Raw genomic sequence first — 13,131 nt, 5'->3', positions numbered from 1 at the left:
ACCACTAAAGGCCCTTTCCCCCTCCTCCCTCCTGCCCCGATAACCATTAATAAGCTTTGTTCTCTACACAGCTGTCTTTATACATTAGTGAGGTCATACAATATTTGTTCTTTTATGATTGATTTATTTCATTCAGCATAATGTCTTCCAGTTCCATTCATATTGTAGCAAGTATCAAGACTTCATTTCTCCTACTGGCTGAGTAGTATTCCATTGTATGTATGTACCACGTTTTGTTCATCCATGCACCTGCTGATAGGCATTTAGGTTGTTTCTACCTTTTGGTTATTAACTTCAGTAACATACAAAAAACTCTGTGTCTACAGTGCTGCAGTAAGTATTGGTGTACAAGTCTCTGTTAGCATCTCTGCTTCCAAGTCTTTTGGGTATATACCTAGAAGTGGAATTACTAGGTCATATGGTAATTCTGTTTTTGTTTTTTTAAGGAACTGCCATACTGATTTTCCACAACACTTGTACCATTTTGCATTCCCACCAGCAATGTTGGTAAGGGTTCCAATTTTCCCACATCCTTGCCAACATTTATTTTTTTTCCTTATCTTAGCTATCCTAGTGGGAGTGAAATGATATCTCATTTGGTTTTGATTTGCATCTCACTGATGGCTAATGATGTTGAGCATCTTTTCATGTGTTTGCTGGCCATCTGAATGCCCTCTTTGGTGAAATGTCTATTTAAGTCCTTTGACCATTTTATGATTGGGTTATTTGCCTTTTTGTTAAGTTGCTGAAGTTTGATATATTATTTTGGTTATTAAATTCTTGTGCAATATATGGTTTCCAAAGATATTCTCTCCTAGTCAGTAGCTTATCTTTTCACTTTTTTGGTATAGTCTTTTGATGAACAAAAGTTTTTAATTTTTATGAGGTCTCATTTATTTTGTCTTCTGCTGTTTGTGCTTTTGTTATTAGATAATACATTATTAAAAGGTCTATCTTGGAGAATGATCCACGGGCACTGGAGTAGAATGTATACTGTGCTGTTTATAGGTGAAGTGTTCTATATATGTCTGTTAACTCTAGTCGGCTTATAGTGTCATTCAAGTCCTTTGTTTCCTTGTTGATCTTTTTAGGTGTTCTGTCCAATATCGAAAATGGTGTATTGAAGTCTCCAACTATTACTGTAGTACTGTCTATTTCTCCCTTAAATTCTATCGGTGTTTTGTTTTATATATTTAGGTGCCCCGATGTTGGCTGCATGTATATTTGATTATTAAATCTTGATTAATTGGCCCTTTTGTCACTATATAATGCCCATCTTTATCTAACAAATTTTATCTGAAAGTCTACTTTGTCTGATATTAAGATCGCCACCCCAGCTTTCTTTTGCTTAGTATTTACATGGGATATTATTTTCCATCCTTTGACTTTCAACCTATTTGTGTCCTTGGGATAAAGTGTGTCTCTTGTAACCAGCATGTAGTTGAATCATATTATTTTTATCCATTCTGCCACTCTCTGCCTTTTGATTGGAGCATTTAGTCCATTTACATTCACTGTAATTACTGATGAGAAATGACTTATTTCTGCCCTTTTATTTGTTTTTTGTGTGTCTTAAGCCTTCTCTTTGTCCTTTACTACTGCTTGCTTTTGTGTTTTGTTGGCTTATTATAGCGAGCCTTTTTGGTTCTTGTCTCCTTTCTTTTTGTGTATATTTTTTATATATTTCCTTAGTGGTTACCATGAATATTACATTTAACAGCTGGTATTTGTAACATTCTAGGGTAAGTTGGTATCAAGTTAACTTCAGTAACATACAAAAGACTCTATATCATTCATCTCCCCTTTTTTGTTATCACTAGTTACATCTTTATATTTCCTACATATTTCTACATCTAGGCTAAGTTCTTAGACCTAGCACCAATAGCACAATTCATAAAGGAAACATTAGTAAGTTGGACTTCATCAAAATTAAAAACTTTTGCTCTGTGGAAGGCCATGTGAAAAGGATAAAAAGACAAGCTACAGGGTGGGAGAAAATATCTGCAAACCATATATCTGAGAAAAGCCCACTATATTTGTATGGAAAATATAAATATATTTATCTGGGAAATATAAAAAACTCCCCAAAAACCAATAGTAAACAAACAATGCAACTAGAAAATGGACAAGGAACATGAAGCAGTTCACTGAAGAGGATACACAGATGGCAATTAAGCACATAAAAAGATGTACAACATCGTTAGCCATCAAAAAAAATAAAAAAAACCACAATGAGATATCACTATACACCTCTCAGAATGGCTCAAATGAAAAACAGTGACAACACCAAGGCTGGTGAGGATGCAGAGATGCAGAGACACTGGATCTCTCACACATTGATCATGGGAACGTACAACGGTAAGGCCTCTCTTGTAACTGTTCGGTAGCTTCTTAACAAACTAAACATATAACTACCATGGTTCTTCTTGTTAGTTGTTGCTGAGTCAGTTCTGATGCATGGCGACCCCACGTGTGCACAGCAATGCTGCTCCATAGGGTTCTTCAAGGCTGTGGTGTTTCAAAGCAGATCATCAGGCCTGCCTTCCAAGGCACCTCTAGGTGGGTTTGAACCGCCAATCTTTTGGTTAGCAGCTGAGCGCTTAAATGTTTGCACCACCTGGGGACTCCTACCACATGACCCAGCAATTACACTTCTGGGCATTTACACTAGAGAAATGAAAACAGGTGTTTACATAGAAACCTGTGCGTAAATGTTATGGAGGCTTTATTCATAACAGCCCAAAGCTGGAAACAATCTAGAACCCTTTCAATAGTGAATGATTAAATAACCCGTGGTACTTTCATACCATGGAATATAACTCAGCAATAAAAAGAAATGAACCATTGATACAAACAACCCGGATGGATTTCCAGGGAATTATGCAGCATGAAAAAAAAAAAAAAAACAATCCCAGAAGGTTACATACTGTATGATACCATTTATGTAATATTCTTGAAATGGCAGAATTACAGAAATGGAGAAGAGATCAGTGGTTGTCAGGGTTAGGGAGGTAGGAGGAAAGGGCAACACGAGGGATCCTTGTCGTGATGAAAAGGTTCTGTTTCCTAACTGCATCAATGCAAATATCCTGGTTGTGATACTGTACTGTAGTTATAAGATTTTACCATCGGGGAAACTAGGTAAAGGGTACACAGGCTCTCTGTGTGTTATTTCTTAAAGCTGCACTGAAGTCTATGATTATCTCAAAATAAAACAAACCTCTATCTCAAAATACCATAAAATAAAAAAATTTAATCATAATAAAAACTCAACACGGTCTATATGTTTGACGGTTTTCATTATGTTGGGGGAAATGCAGTGCAATTACATCACTGCAGTTAAGTTCCCTAAGACCACTTCCAAGATGGAGACTTCTCGCTTGATATTAAAGATAGTGTGGATTACCAGCACAGCACATCTGACTCACCGTTTGTTTCTGGTGGCCATGTGATTTGTCCTCAGCATTATCTTCTTTATCCATGTTGCCTCTACATAAAAGTAAAATAATAACACATCATCCAGGAGTTATACTGCAACTGGATACTTAAAAGAAGGCCCCAAATATTACTAACCAAAAGAAGTATTAGTAAGTCTCCTTCTCCACAGGTGCTCAAAATCTTGGTTTTTCCCTCCCTTTTTGGAGAATTCAACAGATGCCAAGAATGAGAGAAAGTGTCACCCAACAGTGTCATCAATTCTATGGGTAAAGACCTCCCCTCGACTGATATTTCAGCACAAGACTCCAGCCCCATGCCATACACAGGTTAAGTTTGGAGGCTGAGTAGTCACTAATGATACCATCCGAAAAGGTAATTACTGCCCATGGAGAATATCTGAATATGTGGCTTTGAAAAAAGAACAGAGACTGAAGGCTGCACAAAGCAAGTGAGCCCTGAGCTGCACACCTCAGGCCACAGTAGAATGACCGTTCAGACAAAATCATTTACATCTGGTAAAAATCATGTCCTTGGAAGACAGCTCTGCTACCACTGCCAAGAAGGAAGGACACTTCACCCTCTCTACCATCACACACTTCCCTTTAGGTTAGCAGCCTAATGCCCTCTTTTTCTCGTGAGCTTAACAATCTGATGCCTATCTGTTTTTCATGATTCATTTTAAAACTGACTTTGAAATATTCCTCCCCTAAATATTCCTATCCTTGTTGCTCAGATCCTGGACGCAGACAAACCTCCTACCTTCACTGCTTAATCACAGAAAGAACAGCCACTCTGCAAAAATGTAAGCTTATGCCACATTCAGGTAGCTCACCCAGGGAGTGCTTTTCCTGAACCAGTGAATCTAGTATTAGGATCACCAGTCATTTGGGAATTTGTTAACATCTCCCAAAATGTACGTTTTTATCATCTGTCCATTCGAAACACCTTAGAGAGAGTGTGTTATGGTAGTTAAAGTGTTGATTAGGGGTGAAAGTCAGATGGAAAATCTTCCACCCTCTTCTTGGCCTTACCAGATGGTTAGGGGGTCCTGGTAGTACCAAGCCCTCACGCCCAGGCCTGGCCACAGCCCTAGGCAGTATGACATGTACCTACTAGTTTTGGGCAGATCAGGCCAAAAGCTTATCAAATATAAGCTAAGAGATTCATGTTATATTTTCAGTTGACTATAGTTCTGGGTTGTTAATTTAGCTCTCCTGCCAATTTATACATTTTGTGGTTATGCCAACAATAAATAAAGCACAGCCAAAGGGGATGCTCCCATATATATATATATATATTTTTGCAGGGCTAAAATGCCATGGCTGTTAAGTAGAAAGCCAAAATCAAACCCACTGCCATCAAGTCAATTCTAACTCACAGCAGCCCTATAGGACAGAGGAGAACTGCCCCGTAGGGTTTCTAAGGCTATAAATTTTTATGGAAGCAGACTGCTACATCTTTCTCCCACAGAACAGCTGGTGGGTTCAAACTGTCGACCTTTCAGTTAGCAGCTGAGCGCTCAATCACTGTGCCACCAGGGTTCCATGGCTGTCAACCAGTGACTCCTAAATCCACCTCACTCATGGACTATGCAATCTTTAACTAATGTTGGGCTTTCATCTGAGGAACCTAGACTCGTTGTACCTCTTCTTAGCTTTCTGCCACGTGTGAGAGGTCTCAATCCCTGGAGAATCCTCTGACCAAACAAGGGACAAGCCTGGTTAAGGAGCAAGGCAGGATGGTGTGCCCACTGGGAACCCGTGAAGGACTGAGCTGGTATTTGGTTCAGAGTGCTTAGAAGTCAAAGAGCAGGTCTGCAGACCAGCTGGATGTAATCAAAGTAGCAATTTTGGAAGGAATTGGCCATATGGCCTGGTTTAAAGGAGATGCCAGACACTGAAGCACGATGAGGAAGAGACACGAAGAGGGCTGGACGTATGTGGAAGGGGTTATATATTCCTAGCATGACATGTCACATCAGGGTTGGCCTATGTGGCTTCTCACCTTTCGGGAATGTCTGAGGTTCCATCCGTGACTCCCTGTTCTGCAGAAAGGGACTTCTCATCTGGCATGCCAACTTTCTCCAGGAAGCAAAGTGCTGGGTCTGCTCGCATGGCATTGTATCTCTCATAGCCTAATCAGGGTAACAAGAAACACCACAAGTCATGTCAGAAGTCACAAAAGCTGCCTTTGGCCCTACAGTCATTCTGTTTCCCTTAGTGAGTAAAAACCAAGACAGACAAACAGACCAAAAAAAAGAGAAAAAAACTTGTTTAAGATTAATCAGAGACTAAAACCATAAAGATCATGGAAGAGAAAATAGGGACAACCTTAGGAGCCCTAATACAAGGCATAAACAGAATACAAAACATTACCAAAAATGACGAAGAGAAACCAGATAACTGGGAGCTCCTAAAAATCAAACACCTATGCTCATCTGAAGACTTCACCAGAAGAGTAAAAAGACCACCTACAGACTGGGAAAGAATTTTCAGCTATGACATCTCCAACCAGCGCCTGATCTCTAAAATCTATATGATTCTGTCAAAACTCAACCACAAAAAGACAAACAACCCAATCAAGAAGTGGGCAAAGGATATGAACACGCACTTCACTAAAGAAGATATTCAGGCAGCTAACAGATACATGAGAAAATGCTCTCGATCATTAGCCGTTAGAGAAATGCAAATTAAAACTACGATGAGATTCCATCTCACTCCAACAAGGCTGGCATTAATCCAAAAAACACAAAATAATAAATGTTGGAGAGGCTGTGGAGAGACTGGAACTCTTATACACTGCTGGTGGGAATGTAAAATGGTACAACCACTTTGGAAATCTATCTGGCGTTATCTTAAACAGTTAGAACTACCATACAACCCAGAAATCCCACTCCTCGGAATATATCCTAGAGAAATAAGAGCCTTCACACAAACAGATATATGCACACCCATGTTTATTGCAGCTCTGTTTACAATAGCAAAAAGCTGGAAGCAACCAAGGTGTCCATCAACGGATGAATGGGTAAATAAATTGTGGTATATTCACACAATGGAATACTATGCATCGATAAAGAACAGTGACGAATCTGTGAAACATTTCATAACATGGAGGAACCTGGAAGGCATTATGCTGAGCGAAATTAGTCAGAGGCAAAAGGACAAATATTGTATAAGACCACTATTATAAGATCTTGAGAAATAGTATAAACTGAGAAGAACACATACTTTTGTGGTTAGGAGCGGGGTGGGGGGGAGAGGGTTTTTTACTGATTGAATTAGTAGATAAGAACTGCTTTAGGCGAAGGGAAGGACAATACTCAATACATGGAAGGTCAGCTCAACTGGACTGGACCAAAAGCAAAGAAGTTTCCGGGATAAACTGAATGCTTCAAAGGTCAGCGGAGCAAGGGCGGGGGTTTGGGGACCATGGTTTAAGGGGACTTCTAGGTCAATTGGCAAAATAATTCTATTATGAAAACATTCTGCATCCCACTTTGAAATGTGGCATCTGGGGTCTTAAATGCTAACAAGCGGCCATCTAAGATGCATCAATTGGTCTCAACCCACCTGGATCAAAGGAGAATGAAGAACACCAAGGTCACACGATAACTATGAGCCCAAGAGACAGAAAGGGCCACATGAACCAGAGACCTACATCATCCTGAGACCAGAAGACCTAGTTGGTGCCCGGCCACAATCGACGACTGCCCTGACAGGGAGCACAACAGAGAACCCCTGAGGGAGCAGGAGATCAGTGGGATGCAGACCCCAAATTCTCATAAAAAGACCATACTTAATGGTCTGACTGAGACTAGAGGAATCCCGGCGGTCATGGTCCCCAAACCTTCTGTTGGCCCAGGACAGGAACCATTCCTGAAGACAACTCATCAGACATGAAAGGGACTGGACAGTGGGTAGGAGAGAGATGCTGATGAAGAGTGAGCTACTTGTATCAGGTGGACACTTGAGACTGTGTTGGCATCTCCTGTCTGGAGGGGGGATGGGAGGATAGAGAGAGTTGGAAGCTGGCAAAATTGTCACGAAAGGAGAGACTGGAAGGGCTGACTCATTAGGGGGAGGGTAAGTGGGAGTACGGAGTAAGGTGTATATAAACTTATATGTGACAGTGTGACTTGATTTGTAAACGTTCACTTGAAGCTCAATAAAAGTTAATAAAATTAAAAAAAAAAATTAATCAGATCCTAAAAGACTTTCTACTAGGAAAAATCTTTGAGCTAACGAGTACACCTTTGGGCAGTGCATGGCCAAAAATGAATGCCTATGTAAATATTCTGTGTCCAAAGAGTGGCACAAGGTAGAAATACGAATTCTCACCTGCTTGCTTCTTTAGGACAGCAAAGGGGACCAGCCAAGTTTGTTTTGTAACTCCCCTCCCCCATTCAGTCCCTCAACTCTGGACACCCTGTTACCTCCTGAGAGGGCCTTGTTTCCTTACCGTTCAATTTTATCCCACGTGTTACATGAAGAAGCTGAGCAAAGTGATGTATGTTAGGGTAAAATATAAGGAAGACTATTTTTTTTTTTTTTTATTGCAATTGTTTATTGGAGTCAAACAGACCTGTTGCCTCTGTATTCACACACAGTGTGTAATCCTAACCCACTGGCCAAGGGTTTAGAATTGCTCCCTGATGCATCCCTAAAGTCAACACAGATGGAGCATTTTGACCCAGAAGAGAGACCTTGGAAGAGAGGCAAAATGAAAAAAAAAATACCACTGTTGATACAGCCCATCCACCGGAATTTATTATTTTATTGGATCTAGTGTAATTTTATAATGAGACAAGAGCTGGTCAAGTAAAGGACCGAAACCTATTGTCATACAGAACATCTTGGGGGAAATGCTTTCATGATCATCAAAATCCTTTTCACATTGCTCCTAGCAAACAAGGTCAATCTCTAGCTTTGTAACATGTACAGAGAGGGCCCATTACAGGTGATGGTGGACATAAATGAGAACCGGCCTGGCTGTTAACAGACCTGACTTTACATTGTTGGATGTTAATTTCTGTACGGGCTTCTGTTCTAATATCACTGTTGACACAGTTGTACCCTTCGCCAGGCAGCACCTGGTACTTTTTCTTTGAGGAGCTGTAAGTTCTTGATCTCCGAATCCAAAGTGGCTCTCCTGCTATCTCCATGACAGATGCTGCCTACATGAGGTATATGCATGAGAAACTGTGATGCCTTATGTTCTTCTTTATTCACTAGCCCTTAGGGCGATTATTTGATTACTATCCGACTCTCTCATGAGACTGTGGGCTCCCTGGGAAAACAATATCCGTTTCTGCTCATCCTTGTGTGCTCTGTACCTAACTCACCTTGGACAGTTCTGTATGTCTGTGGTGTATGTACTAGGCTGGGGGAAGGCATGCAAATTCTGTCTGCCGCATTGCAGGAACTGCAGGCTGTGTCCTCTAGTCACATCATACTGTTTGGTAGTATGCCCTAAAACCACCATGGAGACGAGACACAGGATCACTACGCTTTCCTGCAGACACCAAGCTCACATGCTTTGAAATTTGCTACCTCCAACATCTTGTCTTCTCCTGAGTTCTTTCCAAAATTAGACTAAACCAAATCTCGGCTACACTATGGTACCTTGCGATTAACAGAGAAGTTGCATGCTTCTTCCTCCTGCTTCAGAGCTGCGCTCTGGACTGTCCAATGGAGGAGCCATTAGCTAACTGTGGCAATTTAAATTTAAATGAATTAAAAGAAAAAATACAGTTGCTTAGTAGCACTAGTCATATTTCCAATGCTCAAAAGCCACATGTGGCAAATGGCCTCCCTACCAGACAATGCAGAAATAGAGCACTTCCACCACAGCCAGCAGCTCTACTGGATGATACTTCTCTAGCCTCACCCCACTCATTTGACAAAGAATTCTCAGCAGCACTGGACCTCCTGAAACCTGCATTCTTAACACCAGAATCTGAGTATTAAGATTCTTCATTAAAGTGTGTGTAGGCATCATTTTCAGAAAAATGTGACTGGTTGGCTTACAGAAGTTGACATACTCTATAGGGCAGGACATTTGTTAGAAAGTACTGTGCAGTGAATCACTTAATATAGCCCTTCTGGCCACAGTCTTTGTGAATCTGACCCAACTGGGTGGGACCGTGCAAACAAGGTGTATGGAACTCTAAAGAGGTGTGGTATTGGTATTGTCTGTCAGCTTGGCTAGGCCAAAATTCCCAGTATTGTGTGCCTGTCCTCCATTTTGTGATCCGATGTAATTATCCTCTATTTTATGTGTTGTAAATCCTAACATTTATATGTTAATAAGGCAGGATTAGTGTGGGGTATATCTTGAGTTACAGCCTTGCAGGAGGACTTGACTCAAGTCCCACCCTTACCCAAGTCACACCCTTCCTGGGGTGTGGCATACATCCAATGTACATATGTGGGTGCTCTGGCGGGGCTCTCTCTCTCCCTCCATCTGGATCCTTTGTCTGGTTCATCATTGTCTGACCTTCACTTCTCAGGACTTGAGCCAGCAGCCTGCTGTCTAACCTGCTGATTCTGGGATCTGCCAGTTTCCGCAGCCCTGTGGGCCAGCAGTCTATCGTCTGATCTGACTCACAAGCTTCCGCAGCCTTGTACACCAACGGCCTGTTGTCTGGCCTGCCTCTGCGGCCATGTGAGTCTGGAGAAGCCTATGCCTGACCCACGGATTTGGAACCTGCCAGCCTCCACAACAGCATGCGCCATTTCCTTGATACTGTTCTGTGAGACGCAGAGAATTACGGAACCCAAAGACAGGAGGGAGAGTACTGAGGGGAGGAGTAGCTGATGTTAGAGATGATGGAGTGGAATAGCAATGTGGAAAAGTTGGACATCTGGGACATCTTTAACCTTCGCCTCACAGGATCTTTATAAAAGAAATTATTCATTTAGAAAGTTAACAACTTTCTGAAGTCAGAATAATAAGGAAAAGTGGAATAGCACGGAGCATCTATTATCTACCAGTCACTGTTCTAGGTGGTCTACAAATATTGTCTTATTTAATCTTCAGATAACCAACCTCAAGGTAGGCTGTTTTCATTCCATTGCCCTCATACAGATGAGGAAACAGGCATCAGAGAAATTTATAACTTGCCCAAAGACACACATTTAGTAAATGGTAGAGTTGACAGCTAAAGCCAATATACCTACCATATTTTTATGCAAATAATGTGTGTTATACTTTTTCTGGCCAGCCGTGCCACCCCCAGCCTATTTTCATAAGTGCGCTATGCTGATTCTTTTTAAATGTTGCTATAAAAAAAATCACCATAGCATGCTTATGAAAATAATGGGAGTGATTGGCAAAACATAACACATGCATTACTTGTGTAAAAACATGGTAACTCTTTTCCTCTATTGTACTGTTTTCTGGTTTAAAATTTCTGTTAATTCACCTGGCAGAAACAAAAACTCATTGCCATAGAGTCAATTCCGACTCACAGCGACCCTACAGGATAGAGCAGAACAGCATCATAGGGTTTTCAAGGAGCTGCTGATGGATTCAAACTTCTGACCTTTTGGTTAGCAGCCATGGGCAGGTGTTCATCAGACATTATGGGTGACTATCATTTGACACTTTCATTATCCACTTTAACAACTGCAGTTGGCTGAAGCAAGGGCAGGTGCCTAGAACAGTGTCAGAAGGGAAGAAAGTGGACTTATCTCAGTTTTTCCAACTACCTCTCTTAGTCCTTGTAAGCCCACACATCATAGAACCTTGGCTACCACATTAAAAAAAGAATATCCAGGGCCATCTTCTATGCTTGTATTTTCACACCAACAGGGCAAAGGATACACACTAGGAATATGTAGGTTATCTAGACCGGGTCTAGAACTCTGTATATACAGTCAGCCCTCCATATCTGAGGGTTCCACATTCACGGATTCAATCAACAGCAGATTGAAAGTATTTGAGAAAAAAAAAAAACTTTTTTTCCTTGTCATATTTATTCCCTAAACAATACAATAGAACAGCTATTTATACAGCATTTACAGTGTATTAGGTAATACAAGTAACCTAGAGATGATCTACAGTATACAGGAGGATGCGTGTAGGTTATATGCAACTACCACGCCATTTTATATATGGGACTGGAGCATTCTCGGATTTTGGTGTTCGTGGAAGGTCCTTGAACCAATCCCCCATGGATGCCAAAAGACGATGGTATATGAAATGATAACGCCTGGAATTTTTTTCCAGTTTAACTGTTCCCTCACTCAAGAAACAGTGAGCGCCTATTATGCGCCAGGCAGTAGGCCAGATGCTGGGACTGTAGGAGTGAACGAGAGACAGGGAGTTTCAAGCCCCAACAGAGCTGACAGGCTGGTGAGGAAGATACACGTTGAACACTGGTCTAGTCAAAACTTCAGGAGAGCAGAAGTGATATTCTATCTTCAAAGAGAGATGTGTAACAGGACTATGGCAAACATGAAGGCTTCACACAGAATGACTTGGAGAACTCATGAGCAGTAACTGCATTAAAAAAAAATTTTTTTTTTGAGGAGCTTTTCAAGAATATGCCAAGCTTAGTTGAAGGGTGCCTAAACTCATCTTCCCGCAGGGACTGATGCAGGACACATACCATGCTTGAAAACGCCAATCAGAAGGGACTTATCAGCCTCAGCATCCCACCAGTCCACTGGGATCTCCACATAGTCGATGTCCGGCAGAGGCACCTCCAGCTCTCTGTGGAAGGAAGGGCGTGGATTCAAAATTCCTTTAACATAGACAGAAAACAACTCAAGAGCTACTGGCCCAATCCTAGTATTAAACCACATCCCTCGTTCCGTGTTTAGATGCTGAAATAACAAACAAATAGACGGATTCAGAAGGCTGTAAGCCAATGTTTCTTAACCAGGGCTGTGAATTAGAATCACCTAGGGAGCTATTTAGGAGCCCTGATGGCGCAGTGGTTAAGTGCTACAGCTGCTAACCAAAAGGTTAGCAGTTGGAATCCACCAGCTGCTCCTGAGATACTCTATGGGGCAGTTCTACTCTGTGCTATAGGGTCGCTATTAGTTGGGATTGACTCGATGGCAGTAGCCTTGTTTTTTTTTTTTTTTTTGCAGGGGGGGTTTTGGTTTAGGGAGCTATTTAAGTGTATGTAATTTATTTCCACACCACACCTCAGACTGACTCAGAATCTTAAAGCATCTCTTGGAGACTCCATCAACTGTTGGTTTGGGCAGGGTCTTGGGATCTATGGAGCCCTGGTGGCGCAGTGGTTAAGAGCTACAGCTGCTAACCAAAAGGTCGGCAGTTCAAACCCACTAGCTGCTCCTTGGAAACCCTACGGGGCAGTTCTGCTCTGTCCTATAGAGTTGCTGAGTTGGAGCTGACTTGATGGCATGGGTTTTGGGCTCTATGTAAGGTAGTTCTGATGTGCTCTTCAGTTGTAAGCCCCAGCAATATATTAGTTATCTGTTGATAGAACTTTCCCCAAATGGTTAAATTCACAATGGTGCCAAAGTAATCTTGTTTTAGCATGCAGTGATCTCAAACACTATTTGAGAATAAGATAATCTGTGCTGGAAATGCAGGGATATGAAGAAGGCCTATCAGAGGATCTGTACAATAGGTGGCACCTCCTGGCAGTAGTCTGCTATTGATCTGTGGGATCAAAACTGATCACAAACTGCACTGCTCCTGGCCAGTAAGATGAAT

The 13,131-nt window shown here is 41.5% G+C and overlaps 1 protein-coding gene across 7 annotated transcripts in view; it reads right to left on the bottom strand.

The window, feature by feature from the left end:
* The window catches only part of CHD6 (chromodomain helicase DNA binding protein 6), a 230,676-nt gene that overhangs the window by 35,857 nt on the left and 181,688 nt on the right, over positions 1 to 13,131 (bottom strand). For all 7 annotated transcript variants that reach the window (XM_049869932.1, XM_049869935.1, XM_049869938.1 and 4 more), the window contains 3 exons: positions 12,050 to 12,153; positions 5,443 to 5,572; positions 3,429 to 3,489 (listed from right to left, as the gene is read on the bottom strand). In XM_049869932.1, coding sequence (XP_049725889.1) covers positions 3,429 to 3,489; positions 5,443 to 5,572; positions 12,050 to 12,153 — 295 coding nt within the window. The remainder of the gene's footprint in view (positions 1 to 3,428; positions 3,490 to 5,442; positions 5,573 to 12,049; positions 12,154 to 13,131) is intronic.

This window comes from Elephas maximus, chromosome 25, assembly GCF_024166365.1.
Source record: "Elephas maximus indicus isolate mEleMax1 chromosome 25, mEleMax1 primary haplotype, whole genome shotgun sequence".
Taxonomy (NCBI): Eukaryota; Metazoa; Chordata; class Mammalia; order Proboscidea; family Elephantidae; genus Elephas; species Elephas maximus.
This window is presented reverse-complemented; position numbering and strand designations above follow the sequence as displayed.